Below are 26,405 nucleotides of genomic sequence, written 5' to 3' on the forward strand. Positions count from 1 at the left end.
ATTCAGACATGTTTGGCTTGACAAGCACACACACATAACTTGGACCAGGCTAATAGAAATGACTGGAATACATGTCCATGCAATATTGTATGTCTCAAACCAGATGAAAAGACCCCATGCTGGTAGAGGAATCAATTTTCTATGATCTTAGTTCATTAGTGTCTGACACCCAAACCATACAACCATTCATCTGTCAACATAAAACAACGTGAAAGCATTCCAAGCCAGAAATCACAGCCGTGGGTTTATCCTATGGGGAGAGAGTCTCAAATAATGAACTCTGTATTAGGAACATAGCCAATATAGTGATATAAACATCTTCCCTCTCAAATTAATGTCTTGAACCATACATCAATCCAAGTGAAGAATCTATTTTTTTTATAGAATCCTGGATAGTCCTAGCCTAATTAAAAAACATATACATTTTAACAAAAGATTTAAAAAAAATAAAAAAAAAGGTAAGTCTGATAGTTGGAAAGGTGTAAATAAAGTTAATGATGCTAAAAACAGCTGCTGTGCAAAGATTTCATCAGTCAGCTTGGTCTCATAGAATAGACGTAACACAGTAAACGGAGATCAGAGTAACTCAATTTGTATGATATGTTACATTTGGTATAGTGACGTATATAACACGAATGTCTAGCACCCCAAAGGTTGCGCGTTCGAATCTCATCATGGATTTTGGCACTTACTACTTTACAACTACTTAGCATGTTAGCTAACCCTTCCTCTAACCATAACACTTTAACCTAATGCCTAACCTTAACCCTAACCTTAACCACCTAGCTAACGTTAGCAACAACAAGTTGGAATTCGTAACATATCATATGCATTGCAAATTCACAACATATTGTACGAATTGCAATTCTTAACATATCATATGAATTGTAATTCATAACATATCATACGAAATTGATGATAGATATCCACAAATGTATAAATACCATACCAAATGTTACATATCATTCTAATTTGAACATCCACGATTGTCCTTTACTATGTTACGTCTAACCCTGAGTCCAGGTTGCATCAGTCCTATTGCCTTAGCTTGTGCAACAGGTGAGTACTGTATGTATGGCTTTATGGTGGATCAGTAGCTATTGGTGAGAGACCTGCTCAGAAGCATAGTGACGTTGTCACGCTATTGTGATATATAAATACCAGCGCAGCAGCCAGCCTCCCTCTCCTAAAGGACTAGCCGAAAAGCTCCAGATGAATTAACTGCATTCCCACCTTCAAATGAATTCTGCACCCTGCAGAGCTGGAGCTTGCTGTTTTACTTTGCTAACAGTAAACGACACATTCATCACAATCAAACAAGATACTTTGATTTGATAAGAAAATGTATCTTAGTTTACATAACAATAATGATTAGATTGTGGGCGTTTTGAGATCAGCAAAGATGCAAAAACGGATTATTGAGTGTGTGCTGCTCCCGCTTGGAATTGAGACGAGGACTTGTTGACTTGATCGTTGTGTAACATAGTCAACTTCTTCAAAACATTTCGTTGCTTTGATACACGTCTTTAACAGCACCACGTCGATAAAGGCGCGCGTCTGAAGTGGAAAAGATATGGAAATGCGCACTGCGCGAATGGCTAAACTCGGACGTGCCATGGACAGTGTATGAAACGCTCAGGTAAGTCTTTCAATAGAAATGAATAAAGCGAGCAAATATGTTAGTTTTTTCCATGGGAATTATTAAAACAAGATTAATTTGGGGTCCAATGTGTGTATATGACGACAACCATATTTCTCATTACATCAAAAATAAAGTTGAGTAAAAATTCTACAACCATCTGCAGTCAATTCATTAACCTCATTCATTAATCAACAATTGAACAGTTGCTGGCTAGCTGCAGTGGTGGCCTGCCCATTTGGGTGTTAGGGGCAGAACCCCACATGTGATTGGTCAAATTGTAAAAATAAATCAATAATATATAATAATATATTTATATAAATATACAAATATATATATATTATATAATTCATGATTATGTTTTAAAAATATATTGTTCAAAACAAGTGGTTACTACTCTGCTCCTCATTGACTCAGCAGCAGCAGCTCCGTGGGCACATAGGCCGTGCGAACATTGCTTGGATTGTTTTGCCACCTATTTGATATGAGGGAGAACTGCCCCAATGAAATCACAGAATTTTATAGCATACATTTTTACAGCGCTAAATAAATGGACCACCCTGGAGCGCTCAAATGTTCACTCAGTCAGAACTTCCGGGTCTGCTCGAGTCTTCCTCCCAATGAGTCTCTCGCACCAGACAGCTTACTTCTGCTTGAGACTAGATCTGCTCTATCAGGTACAGATGACGCTAAAGCAAAAAGCTAATTGTATTTAACTTGTAAATAATCATAACAGTCATGGAAGCCTGGGACCTGATCAACCGTACATCTACATCCAACAAGAGTGGAAGGACAGAGGGATACACTAGCTAGGACCTTCTCATCGCAGATCTGGTTGGGCAAAAAAGCATGACTGTGGCTGGTCAATTGTATTGTTTTCCCCATGGTGTTTATCAGGCGACATGTTGTGTTGACTTACACAGCGTAAATCTGGGTTTATCACAAAGCATGATCAAATTAATTAGCTTGTTATAGTAACTTTGAGAAACATTGTGAAATTGTTTGGTAGTGTCATGACATAAGGCGAGACACAGGAGGCAGATGGTTGGAGTCTTACAATGTTTATTCATCCAAAAGGAGTAGGCAAGACAGTAGGCAAGACAGTAGGCAAGACAATGGTCATGGACAGGCAAAAGGTCAAAACCAGATCAGAGTCCAGGAGGTACAGAGTGGCAGACAGGCTTGTGGTCAAGGCAGGCGGGTACAAAGTCCAGAAACAGGCAAGGGTCAAAACCAGGAGGACTAGAAAAAGGAGAAATGCAAAAAGCAGGAGAACGGGAAAAACGCTGGTTGACTTGGAAACATTCAAGACGAACTGGTACAGAGAGACAGGAAACACAGGGATAAATACAGTGGGAAAATCAGCTGCACCTGGAAGGGGTGGAGACAATCACAAGGACAGGTGAAACAGATCAGGGCATGACAGGTAGATTTTTGGGTCAATTGAACTCTTTATCTACCTTTGATAAGCAGATAGCTAGCTATAGCTAGCTGGTAGCTTGTTAGCTATTTAGCTCCCATGTCAATTTCAAGTCTTTCTAAACTAATATCTGACTAACTTGGAAATAGGAAGTTATTTCAGAATGAAAGTTAACTTGCTAGCACATCATGCTTTGTGACATTATGTTAGCCATCCCCAGTTAGATAATGTGTTTTCACTTATAGCATCTGCATGCTTGTTGCATTCTCCCTGAGGCACTTGTTCATTTGTGAGCTGGCTGCTCATTCTAAATAGAACCCCACCCCTGGGTTTCAACCAATCACAGCCGCCACTAGCTAGCTGTCTGTACTTTGAAGGCCAGAACAAATGCACATCAATTGATTTTGTTGACAAAACATACCTGGTTCTCCGAGGACGGTTGCTACAGCATTCCATGCTTTTTCTTGGACAAAGCGTCCTTGTATTTGGGGTTGCTGGGGTCGTACAGCAAAGGGTGCTTCTCAACTTCGATGATCAAACGGGTGGCATCCATTTTGACAACTTTGTCCTGTCAAATCAGAATAACTTCTAAGGAGGGTTGGGGGAGGGTCTACTCTACAGCATCCTCTGCCTCAAAAGATAATACAAGGTAGACCATCAGCTCTGCAACTGCCTTTCGGTTCATCAGCTGGTTTGAATGTTTAAATGTTTCTAATAAACCTATTGCTACTATACATATAACCTACCTCCAGTTATGAACTAGGAAGACAATCAATCGTATTTATATTTTATTATTATTATTATTATTTGTTATTATTTATTTATTTATAATACCCTTCGTACATCAGCTGATGTCATAAAGTGCTGTACAGAAACCCAGCTTAAAACCCCAAACAGCAAGCAATGCAGGTGTAGAAGCACCTAAAACTACAGTTTTATTTTCATGTGATTTTCATACAGGTAGCCTTCGACTATTGTCACGTCCGTCATATAGAGGAGACCAAGGCACAGCGTGATGAGAATACATTCTTCTTTAAATGAACAAAGAACACTTAACAAACATGACGCTATGAACAACAAGTGTCGCCACAGGCAACTATACATAGACATAACGACACAGGCAACTATCCAAGGAATATGGCTACCTAAATATGGTCCCCAATCAGAGACAACGATAAACAGCTGCCTCTGATTGAGAACCAATCTAGGCAACCATAGACATATAAATACCTAGACTTACAAAAACCCCTAGACTTACAAAAACCCCTAGACATACAAAACCCCCTAGACATACAAAAACCCCTAGACATACAAAAACCCCTAGACATACAAAAACCCAGAGACAATACAACAACTAAACAAACCACCCTTGTCACACCCTGACCTAACCAAATAATATAGAAAACAAAGATAACTAAGGTCAGTGCGTGACAACTATTGTGTTGATGTAACCTACTACTATTATTCATGTTTCTATTACATTTTCACTATGAAGCTGAGTGAATATGTTTTTTAAGTGTCAAAAAAAGATTTAGGCACTTTGTATGGTGTTTGTATGGTGGATCTGAGAAAAATAGACTCCAAACCTAATTTTAGGTTGCTGCTACAGCAGCTGCACAACACCTAGGCTTTATGCACGTGCTGATATAGTAAGTAACATTGACTACAGAATGACTCTTATCAACTCCGTATCAAGCAAGTCTCACGGAAATCCACTCGTGGCATAGCTAGGCCGTTACATACTCTTATTATTATTAGTGTGCTTGCTGAAGGCAAGACCACTCTAGATCTCTTACATAATAATATGAATCATATTTTGGGGGGCATAAATTAACGTGGGCTTGAATGAGAACAATTGTAATACATTGGTAGGTATTCAACATTGTCCTGCTCCTAAGCCAATTAAGCTACAAGAACAACTTTAAAATGTTCAGGCTATCCTGAACTACATATCTAAACTACATAAATACATGTATTTGCATAAATTTGCATAACACTTAATGGATTCAATGCCAGCCATAAGAACAAAGTGGTGGACATTTTAAAAGCTACCGCTCTTTAACCATTTCAGCTACAAACATTAAAACAACTTTAAAAATGTCAAAACTTTATAAATTATAACTATTGACATTTGCATAAATTACCCATCTAAAATAGTAGTAAATCTTGAACCGCTCAAGCTAGAAACACCAAACCAACGTTTACATATTTAGGCTATCAATAAATAAATCAATCAATCAATCTTTCAATCTAGCTACTTTTTCAACTGTAACCGGTCACTACGGTTCCTACTGCAGTCACTAGCACTACCATAAATACTTCAAGACAAGCTAGCAAGCACACACATATTCTTTAGGAAATGTACTTTTCTAGTATGTATGTGTTATTCTTTTCACATGGCTGAACCAACTTTATATGTATTATACAATTGTAAAATGTGAACAATTCAAAGCATGAACATGTTTTGCCTGCAGGCTTTTGCATTGATATGCAGCATTGCCTGTGTCTAGTTTTTTTATTAGTTCAATGACTGACTGTGAAACTATCTGACTTGACGTTAGGTATTTGCCCAGCGTCACTTATCATAGCATTTTACTGTGACTGAAGTCACCCGGAGATGAGCTGATTTATTGCCAGGACATCCATGTCCTTAAAGATAAGAATGTTCCAATGTGGTTAGCTAAAAATGTTATAAGATAGTTCACAAGGCCATCATCCAGAGTTTCAAATGAACAGATATGCCACTTTTCCAGTTCGTTCTTGTTGCAGGGCGCGTTGACAGGAATTAGAATTTGACTATAGAAAACCATGCCTTTGTTATGTGTGACATGACAATTGGAGAGAAAGAAGATTACACAGGCAGCCAAATTCTGATCTTTTGCACAATTATTGTCAAAAGAGCTGATCTGATTGGTCAAAAGACCAATGAGCAGCTAAATATCCGAATTGGGCTGCCTGTGTAAATGCAGCCAAGGAAGAGGTATGGAAAGAATGTCACCATGCAGGTTTGCAGATAGTTACCACGTTTCCATCCAACCATTTTTCTGTGTAAAAGGTAAGTGGTATGTAGGAGGGCATTTTCATCTCCATGTGGATTTCCACAAGTGATCACATAACCTTTCACATGTCAAATCATGTGGTTTTGGAACACTTCATAAGTGATGATATTTCACATTAACCTTCACATGTGAATTAAAATGTTCACATAATGCACTGCAAGCAAAAATGTGTCGTTAGGATGTCCCTGGAACATCCTGAAATAGCCACAGTGTTTTCAACTTACAAATGTGATGTACATGATTACATTGTGTATGTATATTTATACAGTCATTATTAGTCAACATGTTCTCACCCGGGATTTGGACTCATAACTTCTTAGTTCCCGGTATTCTGATTCTCCTGCAATGCCACCATGGCTGTATGAATAACTGAGTTCACCTGTACACTGAGTTCACCTGTACACTGAGTTCACTTCCGACACTTTGGACTTCAAAGTAAATCTCAGCGTTGTATGAAGAAAAACTATTTGATTTATCATAGTGATTCAGGAGTAACGTTTAAACATAATAACATTAGACAACTATACCAAAAAAAAAGCTCTAATTGCTGAAATAAGTAAATAGAATCAATGATGAGAGAATAGTCAGATGAACTGATAAATAAAATAGCAGTGCAGATGACACTCTTTTGCTAAGTGCAGAGATGTTTTATAGGTACTGAATCTGATGGGCCTTCTGAGAAGGTTACAGGCTTTGTGGTGCAGCAGAAACATCAGCATACCCAGGTGGGGTCATATTAAAAAGTCACTACTACGTGATCATGCCAAATCATATTGTCAATGATACAAGATTTGTACACCATTTTAGCTGAACAGCATACCACTAACTTAAAACCTCCATTTCATTACTTTTCTTACAACAACAAAAAATCACATGAAGAGAATAACATGTTTTCACTCATTTCAATTTTCACGTGAAAATTAAATGAGCATTTTTACATGTGAAAACTTAACTTTGACATGTGGAATTGCATTTTCACATGTCAAAAACTGTCACTTGAAAATCTAACTTGCACTTTAACGGGAAAAACTATAAAAAGTTGTCACATAGTTTCATGGTATGAAATTTTACATCCCCATGTTGTCACATTTATTTAACATGAGATCATGTTTTCATATGTGTAGTTTCATGTTGTCACATGTTTCTTTTCCATGTTGTCACATGTTATCACATTAACGTCACATAAGATCACATATGAAATCTGGTTTTTCCTGTAAGGGTACTGCAGTCACTATCACTACTATAACGTATTTCAAAACTATAAATACTTTAAGACAAGCTATCAAGCACACAAATGTTCTTTAGGAAATGTACTTTTGTAGTTTGTCTATTTCTTCCACTCACTCTAAGCACTTAAACCGCTTACGCATTGAACACTAAACAACAGCCCCAACTTCGATTGCTTGAGATTTTCCCCCTTCTATTTATACCTTTTCTACTACAACATTTCTTAAGTGCATTTCACCAAATGCATTTCAATGGCAATACAAGTGCCTGTAACACTTTATTTTAAGGGCCCATAATGAACCATGAAGGCATTTAAAAGGCATTTGCTGACCATTTATTAATCATTACTCCCACTTTTGTAAACGTTAGTAAGCTAATTATTCACACGTAGAAATATTTCCTTTAACATCCTGTGTTGTGTGCTTATTCTTTTACCAGGTACTACAGAATGTATACCAATGGCAGGCCCATCTTTTTTACACTGGTCACTCCAAACATGTATGGAATATTTATGTACATAGCACTCACTTTAGATGAAAGAATGCAAAAATACTTCACTTGATTAGTAAATGGTTTATTCATGTGGGAGTAATGCTTAATAAATGGTGAACAAACAATTTAAAAATGGCTAATAAATGGTTTATTGCAGACCCTTAAACTACCACTTGAATGGTCAAACCTTAATGCTACTCCTCTTGAACCGTTTAAGCTATCAAAACCAAACAAATGTTGAAATATGCAGACTGAAACAATATAATAATTGCGCACAGCTTTTTGATACTATTTCTACTTTTCGAACCAGAAACATTTTAAATGTGCATTACAATGGTAACATTAAGAAGCCAGCATACATCCAAATGAGGAAAAAATATATTACCCTTCAGAAATACTTGTAATAGGCCTTTGATTATTGATTAACATTTTTTTTTAAAGTAAGGGCAGATTGCATCATCTGTGGATCTATTGAGGGGGTATGCAAATTGGAGTGGGTCTAGCGTTTCCGGATGAAGGAGTTGATATGAGCCATCACTGGCCTTTCAAAGCGGTAGTCATTTAGGCAGGTTACCTACGCTTTCTTGGGCACAGGGACTTTGATTGTTTTGTCTGAAATGGCAAAATGTATCAACTTGACCAATCCACATTTTGTATTTTGCCCTCAAAAACATATATTTTTTAAAAGATCCAATGTTTTGTGGATTTTCTATGTAACTTTATTTTAGTAATATATTGTTGTCCTTTATGGCTTAACTTGGAGACATAACCAGGGTTTAAATTGGACCCAATCCGCCAGGTAACACTCCAAATGAATGGCTCAGAAATAAGAAATAATCATTTTTAACACACTTTAATTATTATACTCAGATAGGCTAAGTTGCCTTTTTACAGAATGGCGTTACAGAATTTGCACTTCCAAATGTGGAAACATTGCTACTGCAGCATGCTAACAACACCTTTTCACATGTGAGGTGAATAACACTATTTCACCATCACACGTGAAAGGGAGATTTTCACCTGTGGAGTTTTCGTACATGTGAAAATGCAAATGTGATTTTTACATGATTGTTTTTTACGTGTCTTGGTGTGGGCTCTGGAGTGGAACAGCGGTCTAATGCACTGCATCACAGTGCTATAGGTGTCATTACAGACCCTGGTTCGATTCCAGGCTGTATCACATCCGGCTGTGATTGGAAGTCCGATAGGATGGCACACAATTTGATTTTAAAATGTTGAACTGCATATCTAAAATTCACATGTTGAAGTGAAACAGCTAATTTCACATGTGCAACTGCAACTCACATGGAAAGTTGGTGTTAACACCTGAACTCCACATTTTATACATGTGAAAATATGGTTTCACGTGAAATTTAAGCTCAACATTTGAAAATGCGATTTTCACATGTGAAACTGCAAATTTTACTTCCTTTTTTGTAAAGGGAGTATGCAACAGAAAAATCAAAGAATCCCACTGTTGAATAGTTGAACTATTCAATTGTTCAGCCTATAATATATTCCTCTGGAAGGCGTATTCAAATTGCGAGTGCTGCACAGGGAGAGAAATATGTATGTCCTGTCACTCACTGTACAACATTCTTAATGCAGTGGCAGGAAAACACACCTTTGTAAGCAGTTTTGATGGTCACTGTTAGAAGAGGAGAATCACTTGTCTTTCTACTGTTACTACAGATGTAGGATATTCATTTCACCTGTATTGTCACAGCAAAATAATCCTGCAGCAACAGGATTTGAATATTTAGTCCATTGGCTGCGTGCCAATGGAATGTTCTTTTTTTTGGGGGGGGCATTCAAGTCATTAATGTGTTGCTAACTTGTAACAAGATAGCCTAATGTTTATACTTTAGAGGTTGTGATCTAGCTAATGATTAGCCTAATGTTTATACTTTAGAGGTTTGTGATCTAGCCAATGATTAGCCTAATGTTTATACTTTAGAGGTTTGTGATCTAGCCAATGATTTGCCTAATGTTTATACTTTAGAGTTTGTGATCTAGCTAATGATTAGCCTAATGTTTATACTTTAGAGGTTTGTGATCTAGCTAATGATTAGCCTAATGTTTATACTTTAGAGGTTGTGATTTGGCTAATGATTAGCCTAATGTTTATACTTTAAAGGTTGTGATCTAGCTAATGATTTGCCTAATGTTTATACTTTAGAGGTTTGTGATCTAGCTAATGATTCGCCTAATGTGTATACTTTAGAGGTTGTGATCTAGCTAATGATTAGCCTAATGTGTATACTTTAGAGGTTGTGATCTAGCTAATGATTAGCCTAATGTTTATACTTTAGAGGTTGTGATCTAGCTAATGATTAGCCAAATGGGGTAAATGGAGATGGGTAACCCTCAGGCTGTTTATTTAAAGACACTATGTTGCATCAAATGGGCTACATCAGGCGATAATGATAACCCCTGCCTGATAGTATTGTCCAATATGTTATTGGGCTCATTTCTGGAGGGGGAAAGTATATTTTAAATGTCAGCATAATTTTATTTTCATTCATTTTGGAGCAGAGTGCCCCTTTAAAAAGTAACCAGAACTGACTTTCTCACAGTTACTAACTTTCTCCCCAAAAAGTGTAGGTCCCCCCATGACCTACAGTATGATGTGATAAGTGTTGCTGTCAGTATTGTTGTCAGGAGGTTTAGGCACCTCCTAAATCCCAATTTGACCTTACTTCTTTAACATCAAATGAATGAACGTAATTGCAGTATTCTGACCTCATAAACCACCATGTTTTAGTTTGTTGTTGAAATATATACATTTGAGTTGTTTTGATGTTGGAAGGTAAACAATCTCTCTAAATTGTCTATCAAATATGAATGTGGTTCCATGTCTCAGTTTGGCAACCCTTTAAGCCCAATGTTGCATTTTTGCAGCACTTACAAATCTAACTCTAGCTCTGGCTCAGAATGTTTGTTTCTGAAATGTATATATTTTTTTACATAATCACTACATCTTAGAGAAGATAGGAAAAAATATTTAGTTTAATGTACTTGCATGGATGGCTTACAACATATGCTTGTTTGGTGGACTGGTGCAGTCTTAGACGAGTGGACAGGTTTCTGATGTTTCAGAGTTTACTGATGCCACAATAATCATACAGACACACGACACATACTGCTCAGAGATACATCTGGGTCTAAGGAGATGCAATAGGTAGTGTTTGTCATGATGTTTGAGTTTAGGACCTGTACACAATGCAATTTTTTGGAAGCATTGCATTTGTTCAACCATGGGTCTTAAGGGTTAAGCTATGAACTTCAATCCAATGTTGAAATGTGCAGACTGACTCAACTCAGATGGCTTGCATACGGCTTGTTGATACTATTTATACATTTTGGATTTATAACCATTTAACATTTGCACAAATTAACATGGGTTTGAATGAGAAGCATACGAATACAGTGGTAGCTATTCAAAACGGTCCTGCTCCTTGGCTACAAGACCAACTTTAAGATGCTTAGGCTGTCCTAACTTCAAGTTCTCGAAAACCTTTAGAAACTATAATGACAAAACATTAGGAAAACACTCACTTCCCATGACATAGACTGACCAGGTGAATCCATGACATAGACTGACCAGGTGAATCCATGACATAGACTGACCAGGTGAATCCATGACATAGACTGACCAGGTGAATCCATGGCATAGACTGACCAGGTGAATCCATGACATAGACTGACCAGGTGAATCCATGACATAGACTGACCAGGTGAATCCATGACATAGACTGACCAGGTGAATCAATGACATAGACTGACCAGGTGAATCCATGACATAGACTGACCAGGTGAATCCATGACATAGACTGACCAGGTGAATCCATGACATAGACTGACCAGGTGAATCCATGACATAGACTGACCAGGTGAATCCATGGCATAGACTGACCAGGTGAATCCATGGCATAGACTGACCAGGTGAATCCATGGCATAGACTGACCAGGTGAATCCATGACATAGACTGACCAGGTGAATCCATGACATAGACTGACCAGGTGAATCCATGACATAGACTGACCAGGTGAATCCATGACATAGACTGACCAGGTGAATCCATGACATAGACTGACCAGGTGAATCCATGCATAGTTTATTGATGTCAGGTGTTAAATCCACTTCAATCAGTGTGGATGAAGAGGAGTAGACTGACCAGGTGAATCCTTGACATAGACTGGATTGTGTATGTGTGCCAGGTGAATCCATGACATAGACTGCCTTTGAGGGGTATGGTAATCCAAGGTGCAACTCAATATTAGGAAGGTGTTCCTAATGTTTGGTATACTCTATGTATATAGATATAATGCTAATAAACTTGAAGCATTTCAGCTACAAATACCACTTTAAGATTTTAAAAACGTTAAATTATACAGAGTGGCTAAAGATACTGAGATTTCTGCGCATGTGCAGGATCGAGTCCTTTCAGCTGTTGCCTTAGTGCTCACTCATTTCGTGACTCCCCTGCCGCTTGTTCAAACAAACTTAGTTCATTGTCTGTTGTAACAGTAATCAAAGCAAACATGAGAACGACACAACATGCAGTCTAGCAATTTCATGTTATTTTTTCAGGAGAGGAGTTGGCCTACATGCAGCTATTTAGGCAAGCTAGATATACACAGCATATCAAAAAGCAAGCCACAGACAGGCAGTAAGTAGCAATTCGATGTGCAAGCATTTTCTATAGGGAGACAGAGTTCTTATTTTAGCAACTGGCTATATGGCAGCATAACTATAAAGATTACATCATCACAAAAAACGCTTTTAGTTTTTCCCCAATGCAATGTGTAGACTGTGTCTTCCCTGCGCAACGGCAATATCCGTTACAACAGACAGATAGCCTTCATATATATATATACACACACACACACACACAGAGAGGACAAAACATTAGGAACACCTGCTCTTTCACTGACAGACTGACCAGGTGAATCCAGGTGAAAGATATGATCCTTTATTGATGTCACTTGTTAAATCCACTTCAATCAGTGTAGATGAAGGGGAGTAGACAGGTTAAAGAAGGATTATTAAGCCTTGAGACAATTGAGACATGGATTGTGTATGTGTGCCATTCAGATGTTTTGTACCCTCAGTGTTTATATTTTTTGAATGTTTGTTCAAGTCGCCAACAGGTTTTTATTTCAGCTGTTCAGAAATATGAGGCAGAGACATAGGTAACATCATCATCTCGGTCAAAGTGGTTGAGGCTTCAGAAGAGGGTGACTAAAGCATCAAGTAAAGAGACAGACTTGAATGTGTATATTAAATAACACATGCGCAGAACATGATTCTGATTATTCGTTTCGGGAAAAAAGTTTCCAGAACATGAATGTACTGTGAGCATTTTGTTGGATGGTGTATACCATGTGTAAATAGGATACCATGTGTAAATAGGATACCATGTGTAAATAGGATACCATGTGTAAATAGGATACCATGTGTATTCTGGAAATAGGATAAAAAAACTTGACATTTTAAACTTGACCTGTACAAGCTAGAGACACCAAACCAACTTTCACATTTTCAGTCTATCCTATCCTATCAACCATAAATACTTCAAGACAAGCTAGAAAGCACACACATTGTCTTAGGAAGAGTCCTTTTCTATTTCTTTTAACTGCAATAATGAGTTTTTCACTACTGTGGGCTTATGCCAATCATGGACATTTGTTAGCTTTTTCCAACATCTTAGTCTTAATGTGGGAATGACTGTCACTGTGTAATATACTGTTATTAATCTGCATAAGAAATTAGGTTTATAAGAAATTAAAGTCAACCCACTGGCAGTTTATCTTCAATGTGTCCATTATGAATCTTTTATGGACAGACTACGTAAACATAAAAAAAAACGAATTACGTGAGATTTTAGTTCTGGGTAAACCGAGATTGGTCCTTTATAGATCACAAAGTGTAAAGGGGCAATCTGCAGTTCAAAATATTACAAAGCAGCCACCCCGCCACTTGTATTGGTAAACAGCTGAGGGGCGGGGCTTGAGTAATGTAACCACTCACAAATTCATAGACAAAGCTATGGATGCAAGGACTTACCATCCATGAGATTGAAATTATAGTTTTACCATGTTTTAAAGCTATAGTGGTTGTTTACATGGACTTTGTTTACAAACATTGACATAAAACAAGCTTATATTTTGGCTTCTGATGGGTTCCTACAGTTGAACTAAGCTCATGAGGCTTTGATAAAGTATATTATTCAAGAATCAATGGCTATATATCAATCATTTAACGGTCCAAAAATTGATGTAGTAACTGCGGATTGCATCTGTAAATGGCACAAACACAAGTTATTAAACAAAGTCATGTTATGTTGACTTTATTTTCTGTATAGATTTGAATATTATACAACCAATTTTTGGGCACTGGAAAGTGACATTTTTCATGAGTGAAAATAGAAACTGTCATGATTTTGCGCTAATAGAGTCAGACAATTATGTCCTTACAATAGTTTTGATTTAGATTGACAGAAATGTCAAACCGATTTATGCAACTTCACCTCCATGCCACATGCAATAGTTTTGATTTAGATTGACAGAAATGTCAAACCGATTTATGCAACTTCACCTCCATGCCACATGCAATTGTTTATAGTCACAACACTAGGCTGTTGAATGGACGTCATTCCAATGTTTTGGACTGCGGTTCAATGAATCCCCACATCAGACCACTTATTGGCGCAACAGGTTTCAGGAGCTAGGGCTAGGGGTTTACTCAGAAACACTGACCCATCTTGAACAAGAAAATGTCAACCCTTGACCTAGCTTTGACCGAGTCTGCAATCAGATACACCCAGCATTGTCCAGGACTTGCACGCCATTGACAGACTAGCCAGATTGTTACGTCCATTTTTGGACTTACATTTCTCCAACCCCATCCTTCAGCTATTTACCAAGTCAGTGGCAGGGTGACCACTTTGTTTACATTTCTCCAACCCCATCCTTCAGCTATTTACCAAGTCAGTGGCAGGTTGACCACTTTGGTTACATTTCTCCAACCCCATCCTTCAGCTATTTACCAAGTCAGTGGCAGGTTGACCACTTTGGTTACATTTCTCCAGCCCCATCCTTCAGCTATTTACCAAGTCAGTGGCAGGGTGACCACTTTGGTTACATTTCTCCAGCCCCATCCTTCAGCTATTTACCAAGTCAGTGGCAGGGTGACCACTTTGGTTACATTTCTCCAACCCCATCCTTCAGCTATTTACCAAGTCAGTGGCAGGGTGACCACTTTGGTTACATTTCTCCAACCCCATCCTTCAGCTATTTACCAAGTCAGTGGCAGGGTGACCACTTTGGTTACATTTCTCCAACCCCATCCTTCAGCTATTTACCAAGTCAGTGGCAGGGTGACCACTTTGGTTACATTTCTCCAGCCCCATCCTTCAGCTATTTACCAAGTCAGTGGCAGGTTGACTGCTTTGTAGTAAAGCGGCATGAGGAATATGTGGAAGAAGTGCATGGATGTATGCCTGCCTGAGGTAGTCCATGCAAATGTGCTGTTTTTCTGATGAAGTACAGAGTGAACAGTGTCAATATGGGCCCCCTGCCCAGAGAATGTCCAGTGGTGTCGAGTGGTGAAGCAGTATAGTGGAAAAGGTGAAATATCACACTATTACATAACAAAAACATTGAAACATCACTCAACCTCTCACCCATAAGATGGTTTTCATAGACAAATGTCAGAATGACTAATGATGTTCAATTATATTCTAATTTATTCTATATTCTTCTTCTATTCTGTTCTTTTCAAAATGTCCATTAGAATGTCTATTAGAATGTCTATTTTCCATCCTCAATAACTGACAGTTCTATTTTTATTTTCAGCCTTATGGGCCATTTCCTGATTCATCTCCCTGACCTCCAACCCCACCCCCACCTCCCCGCTATGAATCCCCAAGACTGCACCTCCATCCCTGGGGATTTCAACCTCTCCTCCTCCTTCAGGGACTACTCCACGGTCACCAACCTCTTCATGAATGAGTCCGGCGAGAGCGCTCCCTTCCAGGACAGCAGCACCATTATCACCGCAGTAATCTCTATGACTGTATTCATGGTGGGCCTCCTGGGCAACACGCTGGCCATCTACGTGGTCCTGCGCTATGCCAAGATGAAGACTGTCACCAACATGTACCTTCTGAACTTAGCCCTGGCAGATGAATTGTACATCTTAGGACTTCCCTTCCTGACCACCCAGAACGTGCTCTCTTATTGGCCGTTTGGGCAGTTTCTGTGCCGCGTGGTCATGACGGTAGACTCCATCAACCAGTTCACCAGCACCTTCTGCCTGACCGTGATGAGCATTGACCGCTACCTGGCCGTGGTGCACCCCATTCGGAGCGTCAAGTGGCGGCAACCGAAGGTGGCTAAGATCATAAACGGGCTGGTGTGGGTGGTGTCGTTCGTGGTGGTGCTGCCGGTCACCATCTACTCAGATGTTCAGGACCGCTTCAACTCGTGCAACATGAGCTGGCCTGATCCCCAGGAGCTGTGGTCAACGGTCTTCATCCTCTACACGGCCATCTTGGGCTTCTTCGTCCCCCTGCTGATCATCTGCCTCTGCTACCTGCTCATCATCATCAAGGTAAAGTTAGTTGGGTTGTACTCTAACCCACATCCTCTTCAGTCTTATGTTGTTCATTGTTTGTTCATTGTTTAAGGCCCCTTCCATTTGTTTGAGACCCCATTCCATTTGTTTGAGACCCCATTCCATTTGTTTGAGACCCCATTCCATTTGTTTGAGACCCCATTCCATTTGTTTGAGACCCCATTCCATTTGTTTGAGACCCCATTCCATTTGTTTGAGACCCCATTCCATTTGTTTGAGACCCCATTCCATTTGTTTGAGACCCCATTCCATTTGTTTGAGACCCCATTCCATTTGTTTGAGGATCCATTCCATTTGTTTGAGACCCCATTCCATTTGTTTGAGACCCCATTCCATTTGTTTGAGACCCCATTCCATTTGTTTGAGACCCCATTCCATTTGTTTGAGGATCCATTCCATTTGTTTGAGACCCCATTCCATTTGTTTAAGACCCCATTCCATTTGTTTGAGGATCCATTCCATTTGTTTGAGACCCCATTCCATTTGTTTGAGACCCCATTAGAATTTCTATTAGAATGTCTATTTTCCATCCTCAATAACTGACAGTTAAATTTTTATTTTCAGCCTTATGGGCCATTCCATTTGTTTCTATTTCCAAACCCAATGGACCAGTGCCTTAGACCCTGGCCTGGGCCTAAAACCTCTCCAAACCACTATAAATCCTCTCAATATAGTGATCTTCAAAGGTGTCCATGTCCAAAGCTATTCCTTCACAAAGTCACAGACCAAAAACCTCCCATTCATTACAGGTGAAGTCTGCCGGGGCCAGGGCGGGCCTGACCAGGCGGCGCCGCTCCGAACGCAAAGTCACCCGCATGGTGGTCATCATCGTGGTGGTCTTTGTCATCTGCTGGCTGCCCTTCTTCACCACCAACATAGTCAACCTCGTCTTCATCATACCAGAGAACAGTGTCACCGCCGGCGTCTACTTCTTCCTGGTCATCATGACCTACGTCAACTCCTGTGCCAACCCGCTCCTCTACGGCTTCCTGTCTGACAACTTCAAGCAGAGCTTCAGGAAGGTCCTGTGTCTCCACAAGGCAAACGGGGTTGGGGTGGGGGACGGAGGAGACATGGGGAGTGGAGGGGGACGTCCCATATCCCCTAAGCTGGAGAGGGTGGAGACGACGCAGCAGCATGACCCGCTCTTCACCCCCCGGATCATGGACTTCAACAATGGACACATGCAGAACAACCAAGTAGGTAAATCTATAGAAATAAAACGACTAGAACGGACATTCGCAATAAAGTGAATGTTCTGTGATGGGTGGACTACTAATTCTATGGGTCAATATTCTACCCAAGAACTGTGAATGGCTGTCAGGTATCAATTATTTTGGTCAGTCTGCCAAAGATAATCTTGAAGGCTGTCCGTTTCATTCATTGGTAGTCAACCGCAGTATACAATATAACTAGATTCACAGCCAATTTATATGTAATTTATATTTATCTAAATGATAGTACTTGATAGTTTCTTTCACCTGCAGAGCATCTTAAGAAGTAGAATAGATTCATAAGCACTTACTACACAGGGCGTCTACCCTTCTCCTTGGCCCACAACTGTTTTACAGCATAGAGGGTGAGAGGAGCTGAAAAATCACTCTGGAAGCCTAACATAGTAAACCCTCCTGATCAGAAGCTTTGACGCTGAGGGGATCCAGTGTACTGTGTGCTGATAGTTAGTTACACCCACTAGTACTGTAAATGGGTACCACTGATTTCTCCTCTACGGTTGATGCCTCCAGTGTATTTAATTTTTTTTAAATTCTGAGTGCTATGCATTTCGCTAGTATTTTTCCATCACAACATTGACGTGCAAGGGCCCTCCAGATTTTTAGATAGACTGGGTCTTTATATTTGCCATCTAGTTTTGTTTTAATAATAGAGAAATCAGACCTTCCTGCTGAGTACCTGACAGACTACCATTTCTATAGGAGTAGTTAAAACAAACAATGGCGCTTTTAGTATTTAAAAAAGAATGATATACCTCACCCGGTATGCCATCAAGCCCTGGGGTTTTTCCAGACTAAAATTATTTAATAGCATCAAAAAGTTCTTCCTCTGTAATTTGATCTTTCTGTACATTTGTTCATTTTCAATTTTTTATATTATTTGGAAAGAATTCCTTTTAAAATACCATTTGGAGAATCATAGATTCTTCAGTAACGAGTTTCTGCAAATTATTTTTGTTAGTGTTCCTGTATTGGAGATTCAAAATGTTGTGCATTTTTCTCCATATTCCATCCAGTTTGCTTTATTTTTGTAATAGATTACATTAGATCATTCTTGAATAAGTTATTTTTGTTGTTCCTCTAACTTATTTTGTATCTCTGTAGTATCGTTTTTATTGCTATCTACCTGTACTATTAGTTAATGTATATCCCTTGTTAGTCTTGGCTCTTTTGCCAGAAACTGCTTTGTTATTATTGATGAATATTGAATTGAATGACCCCTGAAGGTACATTTAAAGGTATCCCAAACAATAAGGGAATTTGCTGAACCTATACTATACTGGAAAAATTCAGTTATAAATGATTTTGTCTTAGTTAAAAATAAGTTGTCCTCCCGTAAACTTTGATGAAATTACCAATATCCCCATCCACATGGAAAATATATACGAGTTATGTGAATGCCAATTAGATGATGATCTGATCACATTCTGTTTCCTATTAAAACTTTTTTGCAAGAGAGAAAGAGACAAGAAAGTAGTCAAGACGACTAGCTTGATTAAGTCTCCTCCATGTATATCTCACTAGGTCGGGGTTTTTTCATCTCCAAATATCCACTATTTCTAATGTGTCCATAATATTAGTGATTTCCTTAGGGGCACGGTGATGATAGTTTGTAGAGTGATTACCTTTACGGTCCATTGAGACATTCAAAATGATCCACCTTCCTTGCGAATCATTCCTGACTATTTGCACATTCAAATCTACATTTTTGTTCATTTATATCACACCTTTTGAGTTCCTGTCATGTTCATCGTATGAAGGAGACCAAGGCGCAGCGTGAATAGAGTTCCACATATTTTTTATGAACTGAAACTCACCAAAACAAAACAACAAAACAACAACCAAACAAAACGTGAAGCTACTAGTGTGCACAAAGGCACCTAACTGTAGACAATATCCCACACCAGAAAGTGGGAAAAAAGGCCTGCCTAGATATGATCCCCAATCAGAGACAACGATAAACAGCTGTCTCTGATTGGGTACCATATCAGGCCAACATAGACATACAAACCCCCTAGACATACAAAAACCCTAGGCATACAAACCCCCTAGACATACAAAAATCCTAGACATACAAAAACCCTAGGCATACAAAAAACCCTAGACATAGTCACACCTTGACCTAACCAAAATATATAGAAAACAGAGATATCTAAGGTCAGGGCGTGACAGTACCCCCCCCCCCCCAAAGGTGCGGACTCCCGGCCGCAAACCTGAACCTACAGGCGAGGGTCCGGGTGGGCATCTACCCTCGGTGGCGGCTCCGGTTCTGGACGCAGTCCCCGCTCCCTACACTGATCCACCCCGCTTCTGTGGAACCAGACCGTGGAATGTTGTCGGAGGCTCCGGACTGGGAACCGTCGCCCGAGGCTCCGGACTGGGAACCGTCGCCGGAGGCTCCGGACTGGGAACCGTCGCCGGAGGCCCCGGACTGGGAACCGTCGCCAGAGGCTCCGGACTGGGAACCGTCGCCAGAGGCTTCGGACTGGGAACCGTCGCCAGAGGCTTCGGACTGGGAACCGTCGCCTGAGGCTCCGGACTAGGACCGGTCCCTGGGGCTCCGGACTGGGAACTGTCGCCAGAGGCTCCGGACTGGGAACCGTCGCCAGAGGCTTCGGACTGGGAACCGTCGCCAGAGGCTCCGGACTGGGAACCGTCGCCAGAGGCTCCGGACTGGGAACCGCCGCCAGAGGCTTCGGACTGGGAACCGTCGCCGGAAGCTCGGGCCTGTGGAGGCACACTGGAGGCCTGATGCGTGGGACTGGTACAGGTGGCACCGGTCAGATGACACGCATCTCAGGGCTAGTGCGGAGAGGAGGCAAAGGACGTACTGGACTACGGGTGGGTGCTGCTATGGTGACCAGTGAGCTGAGATAAGGCGGGGCTTTACCTAGCAGAAACTTATAGATGACCTGGAGACAGTGGCTTTGGCAATGAATATCAAGCGAGGGCCAGCCAACGAGAGCATACAGGTCACAGTGATGGGTAGTATATGGGGCTTTGGTGACAAAATGAATGGCACTGTGATAGACTACATCCAGTTTGTTGAGCAGAGTGTTGGAGGCTATTTTGTAAATGACATCGCCGAAGTCAAGGACCGGTAGGATAGTCAGTTTTACGAGGGTATGTTTGGCATCATGAGTGAAGGATGCTTTGTTGCGAAATAGGAAGCCGATTCTAGATTTAATTGAGATGGTTTGGGATGAGTCGGACCGCGGAATGAAGGAAAAGCAGCCAACAAGTGCTCACCATATGTGGGAACTCCTTCAAGACTGTTGGTATAGCATTCCAGGTGAAGTTGGTTGAGAGAATGCCAAGGTGTGCAAAGCTGTCATGAAAGCAAAGTGTGAAGGCAAAGTGTGAAGGCAAAGTGTGAAGGCGAAGTGTGAAGGCAAAGTGTGAAGGCAAAGTGTGAAGGCAAAGTGTAGCTATTTGAAGAATGTTAAATGTAATACTTTTTTGGTTACTACATGATTCCATTTGTGTTATTTCATAGTTTTGATGTCTTCACTATTATTCCATAATGTAGAAAATAGTAAAAAATAAAGAAAAGCCCTTGAATGAGTTGGTGTTCTAAAACCTTTGACCGGTAGTGTACATCTAGCTGTCTTTTGTAGGCACCGAACGGCAGCTGCGGGTAGGGTTAAGGGGGAGAGGTGTGTGTCTCTTAACATCAGCAGGTGCACACTATCTAATGTTAAGGAAATCAAATCAAATCAAATGTATTTATATAGCCCTTCGTACATCAGCTGATATCTCAAAGTGCTGTACAGAAACCCAGCCTAAAACCCCAAACAGCAGGTGTAGAAGCACGGTGGCTATGAAAAACTCCCTAGAAAGGCCATAACCTAGGAAGAAACCTAGAGAGGAACCAGGCTATGTGGGGTGGCCAGTCCTCTTCTGGCTGTGCCGGGTGGAGATTATAACAGAACATGGCCAAGATGTTCAAATGGAAGTCTTGAGGTTTTGCTTTCCTGAGTTAGAATACCTCACAATAAACTGCAGACCATATTATTATATTTTTCGTACATGTCTATTTATCACCACAAACCGAGGCTGGCACTAAGACCGGGCTCAACAAGAAAATGCACATCCAGAGGATTCGCTCCTAGCGACCAGTGATTTGAATGTAGGGAAACTCCAATCTGTCTTACCTCCTTTTTAGCAGCATGTCAGTCGTGCAACTAGATGCAAAAAAACTCTAGATCACCATTACTCCACACACAAAAATGCATACAGAGCTCTCCCTTGCCCTCCATTTGGCAACTCTAAACATAACTCTATCGTCCTGATTCTTACTTACCCTTAACCCTTTATTCCTTGTGTTATTATTTATCTTTTTTTCTCCCAGCATTGTTGGGAATGGGCCGTAAGTCATCATTTCACTGTTAGTCTACACCTGTTGTTTACGATGCATGTGGCAAATACATTTTCATTGGATTTGATTCAACACCAAGCTCAGAGCCTTGGGTCTGGACACCACCTCTGCAACTGGATCCTGGACATCCTGACGGGCAGACGACAAGCTGTCAGGATTGACAAGCCAATCTCCAGCACACTGACTCTTAACACAAGGGCCCCCCAGGGGTGTGTCCTGAGTCCTCTGCTGTAGGTCTATTAACCAACAACGGCGAATCAGCCTATAGGGAGAAAGTAAGTTAACTGGCATTGTGATGCCAGGACAACAACCTTTCCTCAACATCAGCAAAACAAAGGAGTTGATTGTTGACTTCAGGAAGCAGAGGGGGGAACATGCCTGATCCACATCAATGGGACTACAGTAGAGTCATGTTCCTTGCTGTCCACATCACCAAGGACATGACATGGACCAACAACACCACCACAACACCGTCTCTACTTCCTAAGGCGGCTGAAGAAATTCCAAATAGTACTGCTGACCTGTTGCATCACGGCCTGGCACGGCAATTGCTTCATCCACGACTGCAAGGTCCTCCAGCTGTTGGTGAAGAAGGCCCAGTACATCACTGGGACCGTGTTCCCACCCATCCAGGACATCTACTCAAAACGTTGCCTGGGGGCGGGCAGTAGCATCATCAAGGAACCCACAAACACCCCAGTCACTCCTTTACCGTCGGGCAGATGGTATCGGAGCATGAGGTCTGATAGCTACAGACTCAGACACAGTTTCTATCTACAAGCCATCAGACTGCTGAACAACTGGTCTGACCACCTCCACTGACTCTGCACACCGTAGCACATATGCACTCACTTAATCACTCACACAACCTCACAGATATGCAGTCATCCACACACACGCACACACAATCACACACATTTATGCTACACACACATCACAACTGCTGCTACCAGACTCTTATTATCATTGTTAAATACTGCACAATTTATACACTTGCCCACCAATCGCCCCTTCCCCAAAACACATGTAAATATTGGACTATAAACTGTACCTTCATATATTATATTTATGCATAAAGAGAAATTATATTGTACTGAGCCATTTACTTTATATTTGAATTCTTATCTTTTATCATGTCTTACTGTTACAGTTCGAAGATTAAAAACAAATCGTGACTGACGGAGGAATGGGCGGGGATGGGTGGGCTAACGGACGAATGGGGGGGACGGATGGACGGACGGGGGGCGAAGGGGGAGTGTGCTGGTCGTGCTGGTCGTTGTTTGTAATGTCTAAATGTATCTCTTGCTGTCTTTGCAGTGTGTTCAAATTGAGACTTGTGCCAACATGACGACGGAGCTTCTGCCCTTAGAGAGCCCAGTGATTGATCAGTCTACGCTATGATGAGGCCTGATAGGTCAGTCTACGCTATGATGAGGCCTGATTGGTCAGTCTACGCTTTGATAATCCCTGATTGGTCTGTCTACGCTTTGATGAGCCCTGATTGGTGAGTCTACACTTTGATAAGCCCTGACTGGTTAGTCTATGCTTTGATGAGCCAAGCCACCTCCCTCTCCATCACGATAAACAATCCATCATTGGGAGCCCTCCCACTGTCAACCCATGTAGCTCTTGACCAATGACCTGTTTCGGACGATACAGGAAGAAGAGGTACATGGGACTTCAAAGAACACTTCCTGTTCTGACACTACACTGAACGATTTCTGCGATGACACCTCTCCTATTTGTCAGTATAAACCACAGACATTTACAGCGCATTGCACCACTGAAAGGGGCTGGGGGGAGGTCGGTTCATAATAAGGGCTGGAACGGAGCGAATGGAATGACATCAAACACATGGAAACCATGCGTTCAATGTATTTTATACCATTCCACTGATTCCGCTCCAGCCATTACCACAAGCCCGTCCTCCTCAATGACGGTGCCACCAACCGCCTGTGCATTGCACCAGCTTGGTTTCATGGAACCAGCAAGAGCATATTCTTCCATGTACTTTATAGATTCCTTACATATACTATAAGGAAATACTATTTTTTAGACTGTGAATGGGTAGAAACTTGCCCTAGAAAATGAACCTGAGTATTCCCTTCACTTTATATGAACTGGATCATTTGATTTCATCAGAAATGTTGTGAATTGAAATGGATTGTCGTCTTTGTGAGCTTGGAACTTTCTGTGTGTAGGTATGTACTGGGCCTTCATCACTATGTAGATAAGGCCATGACGGGAACGTACTACACACACTGTCTATGACCCTTGTCCATTTGTCACTATGATCACCTGTAACAAGTCCCAAAGGCTCATAATTCCCACCTGTGGACTCATGGATGGTTTCTGCTCTGGACAAAGTTAGTTCAAGCTGGGATGACCAATGAAATGGTACTAGAGGAAACCTGCATTGTGGAAAACGAACACTGTCCCCAAACAGAGAGAATGATGATAATGATGATGTCAATCAAATAGATGAATCTGGCGTACAGTACTCACTGTATCTATGGCATAATGTTATAACGGAGGATCCTATTCATATTATTCATGAATTATTGTTATTTGTTGGGTATTATTGTTATAAACTTGGGTAGTTGTTCCAAGTGTTTTGGTTATTTTAATGCGTTTATTTGTGATTAATGGATCCCCTTGACCTTTTATTGGAGATTGAAGCACTGGTGCAACTTCATTGTGCTTGACCTTACCTGAGGTCATGTTCTTTAGGCACCATACGGAATAAAACGGACTGAAACAGGGAGGGACTACCTCCTAGACTAATGTCCAGTAAGATACACAGATTTTAATTTCACCTTTTTAATTGTTTTCCCTTGCATGCCCTACTGAACAATCTGCGTACAACAGCATAGCTGTCGCTGTCTGATGAAAAGCACTAACCTCCAAAACACATTTCTTCAGGAAATGGAAGAAATTACCATACTGTCCCATTATTGAACATACAATTCTGAAACTTCAGGAGCTATTTTGAATACACTTTCTTGGTCCTAGAGTCATTAAATGTTCAGAGTACATTGAAGGGAGTTACTGCTTTCAAATTTTTTTTTTAATGTAAATGGCAAAAATTGTGTTTTCATCAGACAGCGACTAAATGATTAATCTGCTGTACACACATGCAGTATTTTATGGATTAGCTTTAACTGTATTGAGTTCAATGAACACACAATCCACACGGGCTGTCTTACAGTCATGTATGACAGGTTCAAGATTTATACAGTAAGTTATTATCTGTGTACTCTACTCTGGGATTACACCGTGGTCAAGTAAATGTAAAAAAAAGTTGCTGTTACTTATGCTAATTATTTTAAATAATACCATAGCATTATTGCTAATGTGTACCATCTGGACATGTGTTCAAAATGTTTCATTTCAGTGTTATTGTTTTAATAAAATGACAAAAATACAATTGGTTCGATCAATATGCATGTAGTTCGAGTACCAGTCTTTTTAGCTAACATTCCACTCCTTGTACCAGTCTTTTTAGCTAACATTCCACTCCTTATACCAGTCTTTTTAGCTAACATTCCACACCTTGTACCAGTCTTTTTAGCTAACATTCCACACCTTGTACCAGTCTTTTTAGCTAACATTCCACTCCTTGTACCAGTCTTTTTAGCTAACATTCCACTCCTTGTACCAGTCTTTTTAGCTAACATTCCACTCCTTGTACCAGTCTTTTTAGCTAACATTCCACTCCTTGTACCAGTCTTTTTAGCTTACATTCTACTCCTTGTACCAGTCTTTTTAGCTAACATTCCACTCCTTGTACCAGTCTTTTTAGCTAACATTCCACTCCTTGTACCAGTCTTTTTAGCTAACATTCCACACCTTGTACCAGTCTTTTTAGCTAACATTCCACTCCTTGTACCAGTCTTTTTAGCTAACATTCCACTCCTTGTACCAGTCTTTTTAGCTAACATTCCACTCCTTGTACCAGTCTTTTTAGCTAACATTCCACTCCTTGTACCAGTCTTTTTCGCTAACATTCCACTCCTTGTACCAGTCTTTTTAGCTAACATTCCACTCCTTTGGAAAACAACAGGAGTGGCAAGGAGTAGAATGTAAAAGCTGAACAGATACTGTGACCAGGCTAATATGCATGCTCTTTGGATGGATGTCGCTCCCCCTGTCTCTGTCTGTCTTTCTTTCTTTCTTTCTTTCTATATGCCCTTCTTTCATCTCCTATCCTCCCATGATCCCTCCCTCTCACCAACCGTCCTTGGTGCTTTCTCTTTCTCTTCCTCTTCACCCGTATCTCCAGTGTGTTTACAGGCAACGTGTCCCAGTGGCTTACTA

The 26,405-nt window shown here is 40.6% G+C and overlaps 1 protein-coding gene across 2 annotated transcripts; it reads left to right on the top strand.

The window, feature by feature from the left end:
- The first annotated feature begins 1,065 nt into the window (after positions 1-1,065).
- Positions 1,066-25,515, top strand: LOC139365099 (somatostatin receptor type 5-like). 2 transcript variants are annotated; one of them, XM_071102477.1, is made up of 4 exons: positions 1,066-1,639; positions 15,698-16,454; positions 17,228-17,677; positions 23,406-25,515. In XM_071102477.1, exons 2-4 carry the CDS (start codon positions 15,702-15,704, stop codon positions 23,487-23,489), a joined length of 1,287 nt encoding a protein of 428 aa, XP_070958578.1. In that variant the 5' UTR covers positions 1,066-1,639; positions 15,698-15,701; the 3' UTR covers positions 23,490-25,515. The 2 variants fall into 2 exon arrangements, with proteins under 2 accessions (XP_070958578.1, XP_070958579.1); XM_071102478.1 differs by having other exon boundaries at positions 1,401-1,639; positions 17,228-17,681; positions 23,406-23,487.
- Positions 25,516-26,405: the final 890 nt, after the last annotated feature.

The sequence above is a fragment of the Oncorhynchus clarkii genome, chromosome 13 (genome assembly GCF_045791955.1).
Source record: "Oncorhynchus clarkii lewisi isolate Uvic-CL-2024 chromosome 13, UVic_Ocla_1.0, whole genome shotgun sequence".
Taxonomy (NCBI): Eukaryota; Metazoa; Chordata; class Actinopteri; order Salmoniformes; family Salmonidae; genus Oncorhynchus; species Oncorhynchus clarkii.

Excerpts from the sequence above, each read along its gene's own strand:
- LOC139365099 (XM_071102477.1), top strand. The coding sequence starts at position 15,702 with ATGGGCCATTTCCTGATTCATCTCCCTGACCTCCAACCCCACCCCCAC. Across the intron at positions 16,455-17,227 it reads ACCTGCTCATCATCATCAAG|GTGAAGTCTGCCGGGGCCAG; the intron begins GTAAAGTTAGTT and ends CATTCATTACAG. Across the intron at positions 17,678-23,405 it reads GACACATGCAGAACAACCAA|TGTGTTCAAATTGAGACTTG; the intron begins GTAGGTAAATCT and ends CTGTCTTTGCAG.